Source organism: Dasypus novemcinctus, chromosome 6, assembly GCF_030445035.2.
Source record: "Dasypus novemcinctus isolate mDasNov1 chromosome 6, mDasNov1.1.hap2, whole genome shotgun sequence".
Lineage (NCBI taxonomy): Eukaryota > Metazoa > Chordata > Mammalia > Cingulata > Dasypodidae > Dasypus > Dasypus novemcinctus.
In genome coordinates, this window is record NC_080678.1 from 129790794 (window position 1) to 129808403 (window position 17610).

General features: G+C 47.6%; 1 protein-coding gene across 1 annotated transcript in view; it reads right to left on the minus strand.

Annotated features, from left to right (window-relative positions):
* The window catches only part of GRID1 (glutamate ionotropic receptor delta type subunit 1), a 688202-nt gene that overhangs the window by 191984 nt on the left and 478608 nt on the right, over positions 1 to 17610 (minus strand). Inside the window, exons 7-8 of the mRNA XM_058299400.2 lie at positions 17091 to 17252; positions 15418 to 15537 (exon numbers count right to left, since the gene is read on the minus strand). Of these exons, the coding sequence (XP_058155383.1) occupies positions 15418 to 15537; positions 17091 to 17252 (282 nt within the window). The remainder of the gene's footprint in view (positions 1 to 15417; positions 15538 to 17090; positions 17253 to 17610) is intronic.

Consider the following 17610-nt stretch of genomic DNA (forward strand, 5'->3'; position numbering starts at 1 on the left):
ATGCTTACGTTATAAATGAAAAAAAGTCTCAAATAAACAATCTAAAGACCCACCTCAAGAAATTAGAAAAGAGCAAAAATAAGCTCAAAGCAAGCAGAAGTAAATAAAGATAAGAACAGAAAATTATTGAAATTGAAAATAGGAAAACAACAGAGAATATGAATGAAACAAAAGCTAGTTCTTCAAAATATCAATAAAATCAATAAGCCTCTGGGAGGACTGAGAAAACTAACAAAGGAAGACAAAATCACCCGTAAGAGGATGGCAAAGGATATTATCACAGATATTAGAGCTACTAAAATGATAATTAGAGAATACTATGAGCAAATTTACACTCAGAAATTCAACAACTTAGAAGAAATGGACCAATTTCTCAAAAACTATAAACTACCAAAACTCAACCATGACAATATAGATAATCCGAATAACTAAATAACCATCGAAGGAATGAATTTTCAATTAAAGAGCTCCTGAAAAAGAAAACAACAGGCCCAGAGAGTTTCAATGGAGGATTCTACCAAATATTTTTTCAAATTTTTCCAAAAAGTGGAAGAGAAAAGTACATGGTACAGTACATGCACCTGATGCCAAACTAGGCAAAAATAATGCAAAAAAAAAAAAATTACTGTCAATAACACTCACGAAGTTAGGTCCAAAAATCCTCAACTATATATTGGCAAATAGAATCCAACAATATATAGAAAGAATTATACACCATGATCAAGTGGAATATTTTCCAGCTATGCAAGGCTGGTTCAACATACAAAAATCAATCAATGTAATCCACAATATCGAAATGCTAAAGAGCAAAAACTATGAGATTGTATCAATTAATTCAGAAAGAGCATTTGACAAAATCATCCATTCATGATAATAAAAAAAAAAACCTCTCAGAAACTGAGGAATACAGGGGAATTACCTCAATTTCTTCAAGAGTATCTACAAAATAATTACAGCTGTCCTCATATTTAATAGTGAATGCCGGAATGCTTTCACTCTCTGAAGAGAAATAGGACAAGGGTGCCCCCTCTCATTGCTCTTACTCTTCATAGTATTGGATGATCTAGTCACATCAAGAAGGCAAGAAAAAGAAATAAAAGGCATGTGGATTGCAAAGGAGTAAGTAAAACTCCTCTCTTCACATGACGTATCTGTCTATGTAGAAAATCCTGTTGAATATAGGACGGGGACTCTAGAACTAACCACTGAACTTAGCAAGGTCAAGGTTATATGATCATAAATTCAACACGTAAAAATCAATCACGTATCTATATATGAACAAGGAACATGAAGAAGTCAAAATGAAAAGCTTAACAGAATTTGAAATCACGCCAAAGAAAATGAAATACTGGGATATGCACTTTACAAAACAGGTACAGGAGTCTGTATGCTGAAAAGTACAAAACACTGACGTTCATTAAATGGAAGATTCAACATAATATAGGTGCCACTTCTCCCCAAAATCCCTGCAAGGGTGTTTTCTTCACATAGGTCAACTACTTCTCAACTTTATATGTGAATGCACAGGTCCTAGAATAGCTGCGGTCATCCTGACAAAGAATAAAATGGGAGGAATCACTCTACCTGATGTAAAAGTGCACTCCATGGGTACATAATCGAGGCAACATGGGATTGGCGGAGGGACAGACGTGCACACCGATGGAACGTAAGAGCGAACTCAGAAACAGACCCACACAAATACGCCCAGATGATTTCTGACAAAGGTTCAGAAACATTTCAGTGGAGGAAGGATAGCCTTTTTAACAAATGGAAAGGGAACAATTAGACATCCATAGGCAAATAAATAAATAACCCTACTTGACCTAATCTTCACAACTCACGCACCAATTAACTCCAAATGGATTGAAGACCTAAATATGAAAACATAAAACTTTTAGGAAAAAAACATAGGAAAAAGTCTCTGGTAGTACAAAAAGTACTTAAACTTGACACCAAAAGCATGATCTGTAACAGCAAGCTTCGATAAACGGGACTTCATCCAAATTTAAAACTTTTGCTCTGCAATTTTCTGTTAAGAGAATGAAAAGACAAGCCACAGAGTGAGAAAAAATATTTGGAAACTACATATAGAACAAAAGGCTAGTTTCTAGACTATATAAAGAATTCTCAAAACTGTAAAAAAAGTAAAATAAAAATACTCCAATTAGAAAATGGGCAAAATACATGAACAAACATTTCACAGAAGAAGATATACAGATGTAAATAACCATTAGGGAAATGCAAATTAAAACATAATAAGATTATGTCTACACATGTACCAGAGTAGCTAAAATGTTAGCACTGTACTTGTTAAATATTTGTCCCAGAGACTTAAATCTTTGGTCCATTGAGTCCTGAACCTCAGCACAGTTGCAACACCCACTCTCCAGTTCACTGGACTCACCTAGGACAACTAACAAGGAGATAATAATGGGCAATGCCTGTCCCAAGGAACAGAGAGAGTCTGCAACTGCAAGCAAGATAGTGCTATCTATCTGCCCCATGGGATCTAAGCCCCTCTCAATTAGAGGCAGAATGGGCATCACCATCCCCAAATCCTCAAGACTGGAGAATGAACAATGGAAGTAGACTATTATACTACTATAGACTTATTGTTATTCTTGCAATGGAAGAACTTTCATCGTTGATATAAATGTAGTGGCCACCAGAGGTTCTGAGAAGAGGGAGAAGGAAGAATAGGTGTAACATGGGGGCATTTTTGGGACATTGGAATTGACCTGCATGACATTGCAATGATGGATAGAGGCCAGCATATATTTTGTCATAATCTACAAAATTGTGTGGGATAGAGAGTAAACTATAATATAAACTATAGTCCATGGTTAGCAGCAATGCTTCAATATGCATTCATCGATTGTAAATTGATGAGTGTTGTATGGGAGAAAGTGTGGGAGGGGAGAGGGTGAGGCATATTGGAATCCCCTATATATTTTATGTTACATGTCATCTAAACTTTAAAATTAAAAATTTTAAAAAGTAGTGATATCACCAAATGCTAATAGGGGTCTAGAGAAACTATCAATCCCTTCTATGACTGGAGTATAAAATGGTACATCCACTCTGGAAAGCAATTTGACAATTTTTTGTAACACTAACTATACAAATATCATACAACCCAACAATTGCACTCCTAGATATCTATCCCAGAGAAATGAAAACTTATGTTCACATAAAAACCTATATGCAAATATTCATAGTATTTTTATTTATAATAGCCCAAAACTGAAAACCACCAAATGTTGTCCAATGGATGAATAGATAAACACATTGTGGCACATCCACACCATGGAACATTACATAGCAATAAAAGTGAGTGAGCTGCTGATACATGACACAATCTGATTGAACCTCCAGGGAATTACACTGAATGAAAAAAAGTTAATCCCAAAATGGTAATTCTGTATGATTCTGTTCATATAACAATTTTGAAATGACAAGTTTGGAAACAAAGAATAAAATAGATTGGTGATTTCCAGGAGTTGGGATCAAGGGGCAGGATGCCACAGAGGTGGGGATAGTTACAAAATAGCAAGATGATGACCGTTTGTGATGAGAGGATTGATCTATGTCCTGACCGTGGTTGTGGATATGCCAACTGACACGTGAAAAAATTGAACAGAACTAAATATGCATGGACACACATACACACATGCACACATTAATACAAATGAATCAAATCAGTGGATTCTATCAATGTCAATATCCCAGCTGTGACATTGAACTATAGTTCTGCAAGAAGTCACCACTGGGGGAAACTGGGTAAAAGGGTATATTGTATCCCTCTGCATTATTGATTATAACTGTATGTGACTCCACATTAATATCAAAATGAAAGTTTAATAATAAGAATATTCACAAAAGGAAGCATCTTAAAAGATTATAATAATAAACATCATCAAAACAGGATGGCTTTTTTCAGTTTTTTTTTCTTCTTTATTTTCTTTTAAAGGTTACATTAAAAAAATATGAGGTCCCCATATACCCCCCACCGCCCCTACCCCACTCCTCCCACATCAACAACCTCTTCCATCATCGTGGCACGTTCACTGCACCTGGTGAATACATTTTGGAGCACTGCTGCACCACATGGACAGTGGTCTACATTGTAGTCTACACTCTCCCCCATTCCATCCAGTGAGCCATGGCAGGACACACAACGTCCAGCATCTGTCCCTGCAGCACCACCCAGGACAACTCCTACTCCTGAAAATGCACCCACATCATATCTCTTCTTCCCTCTCCCAACCATTAGCAGCTATCGTGGCCACTTTCTCCACATCAATACTACAATTCCTTCCCTTACTAATCACAATAGTTCCCCAGCAGAACATCAGTAAGTCCACTCTAATCTATACTCTATTCCTCCATCCTGTGGACCCTGGGATGGTTATGTCCAGTTCCCCTCTACATCAAGAGGGGACTTAGATTCTACATGGATGCTGGATGCAACTCTCCTGCTTGCAGTTGTAGGCACTCTTGGCTCCCTGGTGTGGTTGTTGACCTTCTTCACCTCCCTGTTGGCTGGCCAGGGTAAGTCCAATAAACCAGAGGGTAGGAATTGCAAGTCTGCTGAGGCTCAGGGCCTGGCTATCACATGGACAGTCCAGAGATTCAGGTCTCCTGAGTATACACCAACCCAAATACCAACCACAGATCTGGTAAAAGTAACAGAAGAGGCATGTGTAGAAAGGTCATATCTGAGTCCATCTGTGTGAACAGTATGGTATTGATGCTAAAAAGTGAAATGATGATCAGTGTCAGAAAAGAAAATATAACAATCAATATAATGTCCCACACAAACAAGAAATAGAATATAAAATATATAATTATCTTGCTAGATGTAATAAGAAAGTCCTTCACTTCTTTCCATTCTTGGCAAAAATGTTAGTGAACTAGGAATTCAAGGGAATTTTCTTAATCTGAGAAAGAATGTATCAAAAATACATAGGAAACAAAAAATAATGAAATTTGAAAAATTAAAAAATATATAGTGAACATAATAATAAATGGTGAATTCTTTAAAGCTGTCCTCTGAGCTCAAGAACAAAATGAGAATACCCACTATCACTCCATCTGTTCAACTTGAACTAGAGACCCAAACCAACATAATCGGGTAAGAGAAGAGAATAAAAGGCAAAAGAACTGGAGAGAAAGAAAGAAAACCCCTGTTATTCATTGATGACATGACTGTGTATGTAGAAAATCCCAAAGAATCTGCAGGCAAACTACGGTAATAGATTAGTGAACACCGGGAACTTACTAGAAAATAGTTCAATATACAAAACCATTATGGGTTTGAGCCTCCCCAAAGGATCTGTTGAAGCCCTAAGCCCTGGTGTTTGGAGGCAGGATCTGTGAGCACGTGATTTGCAAAGAGGTGGTCTAAGAGGACAAGGCAGCTCTAATCCAGTATGGCGGGTGCAGTTACGAAGAGGGGAGACTAAGGAAGGCAGCCGTGACAGAGGTGCAGACGGGCTTAAGCCAAAGGCCAAGGACACCACGGCTTGCACGAAGTGCCACGAGAACCCCACCTGCGACGCCTCAATTCAGGACACGTAGCCTCCAGGACAGGACTGGGTTTTAAGTCACCCAGTCTGTGGACTTTGTAGGCCGTCACAAGAGAATTCAGAGGCCAGTTATATGTATATATACCCAACAAATAAGAAAAACAAAGTAAATATACCACACATAGCATTGTAAATAGCCACATCTAGGAGTAGATCAAACAAAAGTTAAGCAAGATCTCTCCAATGAAATCTACAAAACTTTCCTGAGAGAAATTAAAGATGATGTAAAAAAACTGAGGGATATACTGTTTTCACTAATTGGATGGCTCAGTTCACCCTAAATTGATCTATACAGACAAGACAATCTTTCCTTGTAGAAAAGCTAAATTTAAAATTTATCAGGAAATGCAAAAGACCAAGAATACCTGAGGCAGTCTTGAAAAATAAGTTTGAAACTAGAGGACTTACTCTACAGAAGTCAGGAGGAGTTATAAACTATGATTATTAAATCCATGTGATAGTCATGTAAATAAAGACATATGCACAAAGGGGAATGGAATGGAGTGTCTAGAAACAGACCCGCAAAAAGCAGCCTCCTCACTTATGAGAAAGGTTCAGAAGAGTAGGGAAAATGTCTTTTCCAATAAATGGTACTGGGTCAATTGAGTATTCATTTTTTGTTACATGTATCTTGCCTCCAAACCCATACCGTACACAGAAATCAATTCCAAAAGCAAGCAGATTCAAATGTGAAAGGTTAAACAAGACACACTTTAGAAGAAAATATAAAATAATATTTACATGTTCTGGGATAGGCAAAAATTTATTTAAATGACATGAAATGCACTAAATAAATAGAAAAGAAATTGTGCATTAAACTGCACTAAAAATAAAATTTTATGTTCATCCAAAACACCGTTAAGAGCATAAAAAGGCAAGCCATAGAGTGGTAGAGAACATTTACAACACATGTATTTGATAAAGGGCACAAATCCAGTTCTCCTACAAATCACTAAGAAAACCAAACAGAAAAATGCACGAAAGACTTGAACAGGCACCTCACAAAGGACATCTCCAAGTGTCCCCTAAACATGAAAAGGCACTCAACCTACCAATCATCAGAGAAAGGCGGGTGATGACCACAGTGAGACACGGCTACCCACCCGCAGGAATGGCTAACGCAGGAAAGACTAGCAATGTGCGCTAATTCATGCACCTAAAGCTCTGATATTCCCTCAGGCGTAGATCCACCAGAAAGACATGCCTACATTCTGAGAAGGATGCATACAGGGGTGTGTACAGCAGGTAATAGCTCAGTTCTGGAAACAAGGCAAATGTCCTCAACAACAGAAAGGCTGACAAAGTGTGAAATATCCCCAAAAGGAACATTCCACGTCACAACAAGAACGCGTGAACTCAACTACACACAACCATTGGAATGAATCTCAGAAATAGAATGTTGAGCAAAAGAAGTTAGTTGCAAAAGAAGACACTGAGCATGGCATCACTGATACCAAGTTCAAAACAGGAAACAGTAACCCTCAGAGTTAGAAGTCAGAATCCTGGTTCCACTGGAAACAGTGACCAGTAGGGGCACAATGGACAGTGGAGGCCTCTGGCGGGGGCAGGGGGTGGGAGCTGGTAATGCTGTTTCTTGCTCTTGACTTAGACCTTGTTCACTTCCTGAAAATTCACTAGGCTATGCACTTATGATTTAGGCACTTTTCAGTATGAGCGCTGAACTTCAATTTGCATTAGGAAAACCATGGGGATTCAGCCACAAGTACATTCAGTATAAAATGCAGAGCTTTCCAAATAATAATTTATCATACACCTTATGCAAGATGTTTAAAAAATCACAATGAAGCAAATAATAGGAAGAAAGATGGGGGATATAAAATCATAAATCAATGAAAGTAACATAAAAGACAACAAAATTGATTAAACAAATTAGACCTAGTTCTTTGGGGGAAAAAAAATCAATAAAAAACTTGTCAAGTTTAATCAAGGAGATACACCCAAAATACATTATATCAGGAACGAATAAGAAGATATGTCAACCGAGAGAGATTCTGGAAAAAATTGTTTGCAAATATTATACAGAGCTTTAAGTAAAGAATTTGAAAACCCCAAGTGAATGCAAGATTTTTACTGAAAAATAGATAACTAAAATTGACTCGCAGAAATGTAGAAACCTGAAGAAAAAAGTTTCCAAGGACATCAAAGTACTAGCTTCCAAACCAGCTCCCAGTCCAGATGATTTTACCATTAAATTCTTTGCAGCATTCTAGAGCACTGTTCACCCAAGTACAAAAAATTGAGCATATCCATATTCATGTTGTGAAGGGAACACAAATGTAACACAAGTCAACACCGAGCAGGCACCTCTGTCACCTGTGCACCTGGTGAAAAACCTCAGCCACAATGACAAGGCAGCATAATTGTCATTAAAACAGTAAAACATGGACAACTTGGGAGACTGCTAGGAAAGTTCTCCTCCTTTTTGAAAAGGAGACACGTGGAAAGATCTTTTCTTCCACGTGATGCTCTCTTCTGGCTGTGCAGGACTGCACAGCCATCATGACATTACCATAGGAACGAAGACCAAGCTCCGAGAATGGCCAAGCAGAAGGATTACAAGGCCTGAGGCTCTGAGCTGGGCACTGGACTCTGGATTAGCCATCCCTGGAGCTGGCCAAGCACCAGACCTCTTTTTACGTGAGATAAGAAATCTTCCTTACTGTTGAATCCATTTGAGGTGGGCATTCTGTTACTTGCAGATGAACAAATTCTAATAATGGGCAAACATAAAAGATGTATTAATTTAAACTGAAAGAAAAAAGGAGAGGAAAACTAAGAATAAAAAAATAAAGGGAAGCGGACTTGGCCCAGTGGATAGGGCGTCCGTCTACCACATGGGACGTCCACGGTTCAAACCCCGGGCCTCCTTGACCCGTGTGCAGCTGGCCCATGTGCAGTGCTGATGCACGCAAGGAGTGCCCTGCCACGCAGGGGTATCCCCCGCGTAGAGGAGCCCCACGCGCAAGGAGTGCACCCCGTAAGGAGAGCCGCCCAGCGTGAAAGAAAGTGCAGCCTGCCCAGGAATGGCACTGCACACACGGAGAGCTGACCCAAGAAGATGACGCAACAAAAAGAAAACACAGATTCCCGTGCGGCCGACAGCAACAGAAGCGGACAAAGAAGATACAGAAAAATAGACACAGAGAACAGACAACCGGGGCGGGGGGGATGGGGAGAGAAATAATAAATAATACTTCTAAAATTTAATAACAATAAATAAATAAAGGAGGAAATGTGCAAAAGTTAGAATACCCTATGATGGAGGTGACATCCAAAGACGTGTGGAAAAGAAGGATGACTTTATAAATAGTAATGAGAGCTACTTTGGGAAAACTATAAGAGCCAGAACATCATAATTTATCCAAAATCAATTCCAGATAGATAGATTGCATTGAAATAAAATCAAACCATAAAAATACTATAGGAAAGTATAGGTGGATAGTATATAATCTTCAGATCAGGCAAGACTTTCTGAAAATATCAACAATGGAAACTATTGCAAATGAATAATTATTTGATCACATACCTTTTTAATGTCCCTATGAGAAAATATTTTTAATTCGAAGATAAACAATTTATTAGAACAAATTATTTGACACAAATAAGTATCCATTCCCTTCTGAAAGAGGTTGTATGTGTTGACAAGACAAATGCCATCCCCAATAAAAACGAGCATAGACCTGAGATAAAGTTTATAAAATACAAAATGCAAATGGAAGATAATTAATTTTAAAATACATAATCTCTCAAATAAGAAATGCAAACTTACTAACATTACATTTTTATATTGCTACCAAATTAACAAAAAGGTTTACTGTATTACTCAGTATTTTTAGTATATGAAGTAACAGAGATTTCCCTATACTACTGATAGAGGTGAAAATGAGCCAACCTTTCTGTAAACAATTTGAAAGTATATATCAGGTGTATCAAGGACCTATAAAATTTACTTACCTTGATTTGATAAATTCCACATATGAAAAAAATGTGATAAAGAAATACAGATGTAATTTAAATTGTATGTATTTTTAAGGTTCATTACAACTGTATTCTATAACAATATAGCAAAAATGCTTGAATATTCATCGTATAGGATGATAAAATAAATGACGGTTCCCTATTAGGTTGAATAATGTATTTCCACTAAAAATCATACTTCCAAAGAATAGCTAAAGAAGTGACAAAATACTCCCAATATAACATTAAGTGCATAAGTCAGGATATAAGATGTATAGAAAATAAGCAACAATTTGATAAATATGCACATCATTCTCTTTATATACATATATGGATAAGGAAAAAGGAAAAAAATAGACATAAAGAAATGCAACCAAAAGGCATTTATTTCTTGTTTTGGGGGTTATAACTGACTTTTTTATTCTTTTTGTTTATCTGTATTTTCCAGACATTCTACCCTCAATGAGCCTGTATCGATGTTATCTTCAAAATAAGTAAACGTAACCTCTAATGCAATACTTAATTGCATCTTTTCATTTCCTTTTCCTCAGATGAGGCAGCAGCGTTTGTTTGGGTTCTCAGCTCTGTCAAAAGCAGTTCTGCCCCAGAGTTCAGAGGGGGTGACATTTCACTCGGGAAATGGGCGGCAAGAATGCTGATCCGAGAAGAGCCTGATGTCTCAGGTCCTCGGCGCCTGGCTGTGCACAGCCGGGAGTCTATTAGAAGCGCTTAGGAGGGAGGCCAGATGCCCATCTCCAGCGCCCACCTGTGCCCTCCTCGCTCACCACCGTGCCCCCGCCCTGGACCAGGTGAAGGAGTCCACCTGGGCCAGAAGAGGTGGCTTCTCCTCCTGCCTCACGGCAGGCGCCTGGCCTTGCTGCTGAGCCCCGGGAGGCCAGAACGCAGGCACTTTGGCGCGCAGAGCAGCAGGCCAGGCGAGCATGCTTGCAATGAACTTGAAGCCCGGGGGACTGGCTCCCGCGGCACCGTCACTGCCCGGTGAGCGATTCAGCCCCCGTGAGCTCGCAGCAGCCACGGGCACCCTGGGCACGGGGCCCTGGGGGAGAGGGACATGTGATTCCTTTCTAAGACCAGCTCCTAATAAGACTCAAAATTGACAGGCGAGGACAGAAGCAGCCACTTTAAGAGGCGAAGACCTCCCATTTCCCTGGGCGATTGCTGGAAAGGGGGGGGGGCAGAGCTGAGGGCGCGGGGTGCTAAATCCTCAGGGTCCACGCCAGGGGGAAGGGACTGTGTGGCCGGCGGCTGGCTCGGGCAAGACGCCGGCGTGAGGGGGAGGGGTGGGGGGAGCGAAGGCGCTGCATCACTACCCCGGCTGAGGTCGGAAAGCCCGTTCTCGCTCAGCTAAGCCTGTGCTCCCCAGATGTGCGCGCCAGCCCCAGCACTGCCGCACGCAGGCCGGCGCTACAGAGGCAAGTCTCGGCCTCAGTTTCCAGAATGGAGCTGCTCAGAAAAGCCTGGAGATGCTGGGGCAGGGTTAGGCTGTGCAGGTGAGCCTCGGGACCCCTCCCCAAGTACCCACCTGTAGCACCACCACATGGCTGCTTTTACAACTGATTGATCAATTTGTCTTCCAAGGAAGGTTCTACTGGATCAGGTTTTTTAGGGCTAAACAAAATCTTAAAAACCAAGGACTTAAATGGTTTCTCTGCCTCTCCTGGCTGCAGTTCCAGGCTCCTCTAGAGAATAGAGCAGATGGCCCCGCTCTTGCTCATTACACCAGGGGCTCCCCTGTCCCAGGATGGAATCCCATAGAGCAAACCCACAGCTTCCCCCCACACTCCCCACCTGCTTCCCAACTTCCTGCCCATGGAGATGCGCTGTCCCCCACGGAGCCAGTGACCGGCACACCTGGTGCCAAGGGAAACGGGGTTCCAAGGACCCACAGGCAGAGGGCAATCTCATCCTGCCTTCGAGGGAGGGCGTGGCCCCCATGCCAGGAGCATCAGGACAGAGGGAGCACCTCCGCCAGGGGACCGGGACAAAGTGTCTCCACACGGTGCCGCTCGACTCCAGCAAGCCACGCTCGTGGGGGGAAAAGACCACCAGGCGCTCCTCCTTCCACCGATGGCGCCAACACCCAGACATAATCCAAAACAAAAATCTCATCGAGGTGGACGCTCCTGGCCTTTGTCACCCCCTGGTTTTTATAAGGAATGGGCACCTGCTCCCGGCCTCAGTCCCCTAGATGCCCCCCTGCTTTAGCGCAATTGTGGTGAGGGGCTACAGGCCGGGCGCCGCGGCGCAGGAGGCCCCGTTCCAGACCCGCCTGGGCCTCTGGCCTCTCCTGGGCGCAGGGGTGGACGTGCCAGAGCTGATGCCCCACGGTGCCCAGGGGAGGTGCCACGGGGGCAGCACTGGCCAGCGCTGTGCGGGGTCCATCCACTGACGAGCCTCCACAGGGAGGCCCCTACCTGCAGCTTCAGCTGAGGAAACGAAGGTGCCGAGAAGGGACGTGGCCGCGACGCTCAGAGAGGCAGCGCAGGGAGCCACAGCCAGGCTCCCGAGCCAGCCGCGCTCCTGCCTGGAACGCCCTTCTGTGCACGGGGGCGCTCAGTATTCCCGCTCCTACACCAAACAGCACCCCCACACCCTGCCTTCGGAAGCGCCTACAGTGGCTTCCACCCCGCCGGTCCCGCACGTGTCACCAGCTCCCGGCATGGGCCAGGGCAGGCCTGACAAGCCTGCGTTCGGAGACTTCCGTCGGAGCAAAGCGCAGCAAAGCCGAGTTGAGATTTGCCGCGCTCTTGAGAGTTCTCCGGCTTGAAGGGAAAATGCCTCCCACCCCAAGGAACAGGGATCCAACGCCGGGCCCGTCCTGTGGCAGCCGCCCCCGCAGCTCCTGCCCCCGCAGCTCCTGCCCCCGCAGCTCCTGCCCCCGCACGCGGCCGCTGCTGGGTGGCCCCTGCGCCAGACGGTGCCGAGCTCAACAGGAAGAGCATTACTATCGTGCCTGGATTTGCCCAGCACGCACGCCGCAGGGACCTTTGATTTCGGCATCCAGCGCCCCCCCAGCGAGGCCGCACTTCCCCAGCGAGGTGATTTAATTAGTGTTTGCCCGCGCCCTGCAGCGAAAGGCGATCACCCGCTCCTGCTGTGGGTGAAGGGCTGAGTGGGCAGCGGTGCTCCCTGCCTCCCCGGCGGCAAACGTCTGGGTGACTCACCCTCCCCGAGCTTGCCGCCAGGGCATTTGCTTTAAGAAAACGTCCATTTGTGTCCTAATTTAAACGTTCCCCTTGGTTTCAATGTTCAAGAAATTACCTGGCTTTTGTCTTGTTTGCTGGGGTTGTTTGTAAGTTAATAATATATTAAGATTAATGTCTATTACCCTATATAGACAGCGATGGATAGATACCGATGACACCGAAACAGATATAGGGCTATAGACAGATAAACTTAGTTAAAGACACAGCTATAGATGCAGTTCTATAGATATAGAGATGATGTAGGTATACAGGTATAGACAGCCAATCTCTGCAGGGAACTTTCCCAGGTAGCATTGTGCAATGGGCTCATGGCCGCAGGGAGTGAGTCTCCTCCAAGGAGCTGCCCCCTCTCTCAGTCTGCATGTCCTTGATCTTTTAAATTGCCCGGCTGCCCAGCCCACACCTCCCAGCCTCATTTTCTACCAGGAACCACAGCTGAGCCCGCCTCCAAATGCCCTCCTAAGCCTGTGACCTGCCTGTCCTAATTCCCTGTCCTTGCCTCACTGAAATCTGCACCCAGATAACAAACATTTGCTATAGTACATCCCCTGCCCCGCTTTTCAGATAACTTCTCTTTAAAAGCCGTAAGCTGCCAGGCAGACTGATAACAACTGGGATCTACAGTTATTAAGGGCAGATTTTAAATTGACAAAAGGATGCATTTTAAAATAAAGCCCACTTGAAAATCAGCTTCCCTTCCAACTCAATTATGCTCAGGCCTCCCTGCACTTGGGAGCGCCTTAGCCTGATGCCAGCTCCCATTGGCTGCTGGGTATTTGAGGCTTGTTTCCTTGGCAACGTGGGAGGCCCAGATACCTGGAACAGGAAGTGGAGGACAAGGCACCCTGTCCTCTCTGGGACACCTGGGGAGGCTTCGGGGCAGGTGGCCTTCCCGCCACCGTGCAGGCCCTGGCGTTCCCGGGCGAGCAGAGGAGGGTGCAAAGCGCTGGCAGGCAGGCTCTGAGAAAGACCGGCCCCAGGGGACCCGTCAGGGTGGAGGTGGGTGCCGGCTTCCCCAGGCAGCTGCTCTCTGCAAGCTCCTTTCCAATCAGAGCTGAATGGCCCTGGACCAGCTGCCCTCCAGGGACAAAGGCCAACTCCCATCCCCGCCAGGACCCAGCCCAAGGCTGACCAGCGCTCCCCAGCTCCCAGCAAAGCCCAGCACCAGAACGCTCAGCGTCACAGGCCATCCTGACGCCCCAGATCCGGCCAGTCGCCTCCTGACCGACCCTGTGGTCTCACGCCATAGGGCGACCCTTCTACAATGCCGTAATTTCTGAGCCCAAAATACCACCAAGCACGGCACGTCTCCATCACAGCCAGCACTCGAGCCCTGGCGAGGTGACAAGACCTCCCTGTGGCTCTGCTTCTGACCCAGGCCGGGCTGAGGGTCCCCACAAGGAACGCCTGGCCCCTCGCCACCCCAGCCCATCCTGGGGGCAGCTTCTCGCCCCCCACATGATTGCTGATGAGCTCGGCACCACCTCCCCCTGCTCTGCAGCCCTCACACCCTCTGCCCTTCCACAGTGCAGCCTTCTGCCCCGGTCCACAAGGCACAAACCCCCAAATCCCATCCCCCGATTCTCCACAGCGCACCACCACTTAACCCTTTCCTGCCCCTGGTCAGTGTCAAGGTCTTTGCCAACAGTTTCCCCAGCCTCGGCTTGCAAGGGTTGTTCTTCATCTCCAGCAGCTGTCATTAGCAGACACCTCCTCCTCCCGAGTGTACAGAAGGGTCCACTTGTGTGTGTGTGAGCATGGGTGTGCTGTACAAGCCTGAGCCCGAGCGCAGGTCAAGTGGTTAATTCTTTCATCGTTTGCTGATAAGACCAGCCTCTGTGCCCCCACAGCCTGAGAGCCCCAGCCTGGCCCCGGCCAGCACTGGCCTCGGGGCAGCCCATTTCAGGGACAGCATGAGGGCCCCAGCTAGCAGCCACCACCGTTACCTGCATGCCCACACTGCAGCCACTCACCCCGCTGCGCCCATCCACACCGTGGAGCCCGCTGACCCCGTCCAGGGTCCCTTGTTTTGAAAAACGTCCCGACCCCTTGCTTGCTAGATGCACCTCTTGACTTCCCAGGACCCGCCTTAACTTTGCGGGTCCCCTCTCTGGGTCAAAGGCCACCTGTCCCTTGTCCTGATCCTGAAAATTGTCCTCTGTCACCCATAAGAGGAGGAAAAGTTGCAGGAGTCCATTGGGAGGAGCCCGCAAGCCCGCGCCCCAATCAGCCCGAATAACAGCTCGTCCTGTGCCACTCACTCTTCCGCCTCGACTTCTGATGTCCCCCCGACTCCCATTTTGAGTCATGCCCTCGTTTCATCCTCAGGCCTGGGGGGATTTTCTGGCTGGAACCTCTGACTCCTGCCTCCGCCACGAGTCGCAGTGGTCCCCTGTGGAAATGACGCCCTTCCCAGACCTTCAGCAGCCCATCCAGCCCTCGGTCAGGACCCTGCTGGGGCCGGGGCCACGCTCCACCGAGCCCCCTCCCCACCAGTGTCACCAGCAGCTGGGAACCGGGAGAGGGCAAAGCCGTGCTCCACGTCGCTCACCGGGAGCACCAGGGGCCTGGCGGAGGCACCAAGGCGCCGGAGCAGGAATTGGGGCTGGGGTCCCGGGGCCTACCTTGCGCATGTCTTTGCCGAAGGTCTCGCTGTAGGTCGTGCCGAGGATTTCAAACTGCACGTAGGGGTTCGAGCTGTCCTCCCGGAACTCCATCACCCCGGTGAGGCCAGTGATGTGGCCCTGCAGGAGAGGACGAGGAGAAGCTGGGGAGGAGTGGCCAGGACAGGGGCGGAGGGGACCAAGAAGGGAGCGGTCAAGGTCTTACGGGAGCCGGGGCAGGCGGGGGTGAGGAAACGGCCCCTGGTGGGCCAGGGTCTTGGAGCCAGGGCAGCATCTCCCGCCCGTGGTGGGCCAGGGTCTTGGAGCCAGGGCAGCGTCTCCCGCCCGTGGTGGGCCAGGGTCTTGGAGCCAGGGCAGCGTCTCCCGCCCGTGGCTGGCAGTGGGCACCGCGAAGGCTCCACCCGCCACCCGGGCTGTCAGCGCACTTAGAAGGCCGGGAAATGACAGCGGGACAGCGTCACCCGTCCTCCTGGAGCTGTCCCTGGTGACCTGCCCTGGGGACTGGCCTTAGGCTGGGCCAAGAGGCAGGTGAGGTTCACGGGCAGGGTGGCTCGCCCGGGCGCTGACGCCAGGCCCGCCTCCCATCCTGGACAAGCCTGCACCGCAGGGCAAGCCATCTCCCACCACCCCGCGTCCCTTGGTGGGGCTCAGGCCCACCTCCCTGGGCTGCTCCAAGGACGGTGTTGGGGGCGGGCAGCGCGGCCCCTCTCTCTGGCTGCTCTGGGGGCTCAGCGTAGGCAGCAGGTGGGGGGACCGAGTGAGCCTGCAGGGAGCCCCCTCCAGGGTCTGGGGGTCCCGTCCAGCCTGACTGGCAGACTCTGTGCCTGGGGTCTCCTAGAGACTGAGCTGGCTCAGGGGGGTCTCTGCCCAGCCCTGGGCTACAGCAGATTCAAACCAGCACCAGAGTATGTTCACTGCTACCGAAACCACCTGCAATTTATTGCAAATAAACTCCTACCACTACAGATTTCCCTAAACGCTCTTTTGAAGCCTCTAAAAGCCAATTCACTATAACAAGTCTTCTGTGGATTGCACAATTCACTCCAAAGCCAGCCTTCCAACTTGTTATGGCTCAACACAAGACACGTGACAAGTGCAGAGTGTGTGCACACGCGTGTGCAATCACAAGCGTATGCACTTACATGTGCATGCACACACGAGCATGCACACCTGCACTCGCGTGCTTGCACATACATGACACATGTGCGCACACATGTGCACATGCACAAGGCTCACATGCGCACGCTCATTCACACACACATGCATGCACAGGCGCACTCACACTTAGTGCTTGCCCATGCACACACGGCGCACACACTGAGCTCCCGGCTGATGAGCGTGTAGCACTCCATGATGACACCCACTTTAGCAGCTGTGGGCAGCCTGCATGGAGAGGGGTCTGGCAGATCTGGGGTAGGAGAGCTGCCTCCACTCTTCACTGATGCTGGGGCCGTGACTGAGCGACTTAACCGCTCTGAAGGTCAGTCTCCTATATTTAAAGGGGAGATCATAATAATGCACGGCCGTGAGCCACAGCTCACCCCGGCCCTACAAGGGGCTTCAAAAGCAGAAGGAGGGTCGGCGGGTGGAAGGGGCCCGGCTTCAGCCCAGAGAGTGAGGGGAGCTGGGGGGCCGGCCTCCGCTCCTCCCGGGTGGTGCGCCCCTGCTCCCACCTTCTTGATGGTGTCCAGCATGGAGCGCCCTCCGTTCCACGGCTTGGTGGACTTGCGGATGCAGTTGAGGCTCGCCATGCTGTGCCACTTGCGGTCCTCCAGCTTCCTGTGGAAGGCGCTGGCCAGCATCAGGACGCTGTCGTACAGGTAGAGACTGGAAATCTGCAAAGACAGGGGCGTGAAGGCCTTGCCACTGGGCACACCCAGAGACGGGGAACAGCACAGGCTGTGGCGATGGCGACGCCAGCACCGAGAGGGGCTGCCCAGGAGCGCCTCCCAGAATCCTCTGTCTTCCCAGGTGTTCTTCCAAAGGCCCCCAGCAGGTGCCGGGCCGGGCCTCTGGACCTTGCGCAGGCGGCAGAGCTGCCTGTCAGCCTCCTAGGAGGACGGGCGCCATCAGCTCATGGCTCAGCCAGTCTCCAGCAAGGCCGAGGAGGGACCACTTGCTCAGACCCAGCTGGGGAGGGACAGCAAGCCAGGGGAAAGGCGGGCAGAAGGATAAGCGGGGTAAGGCGTGGGG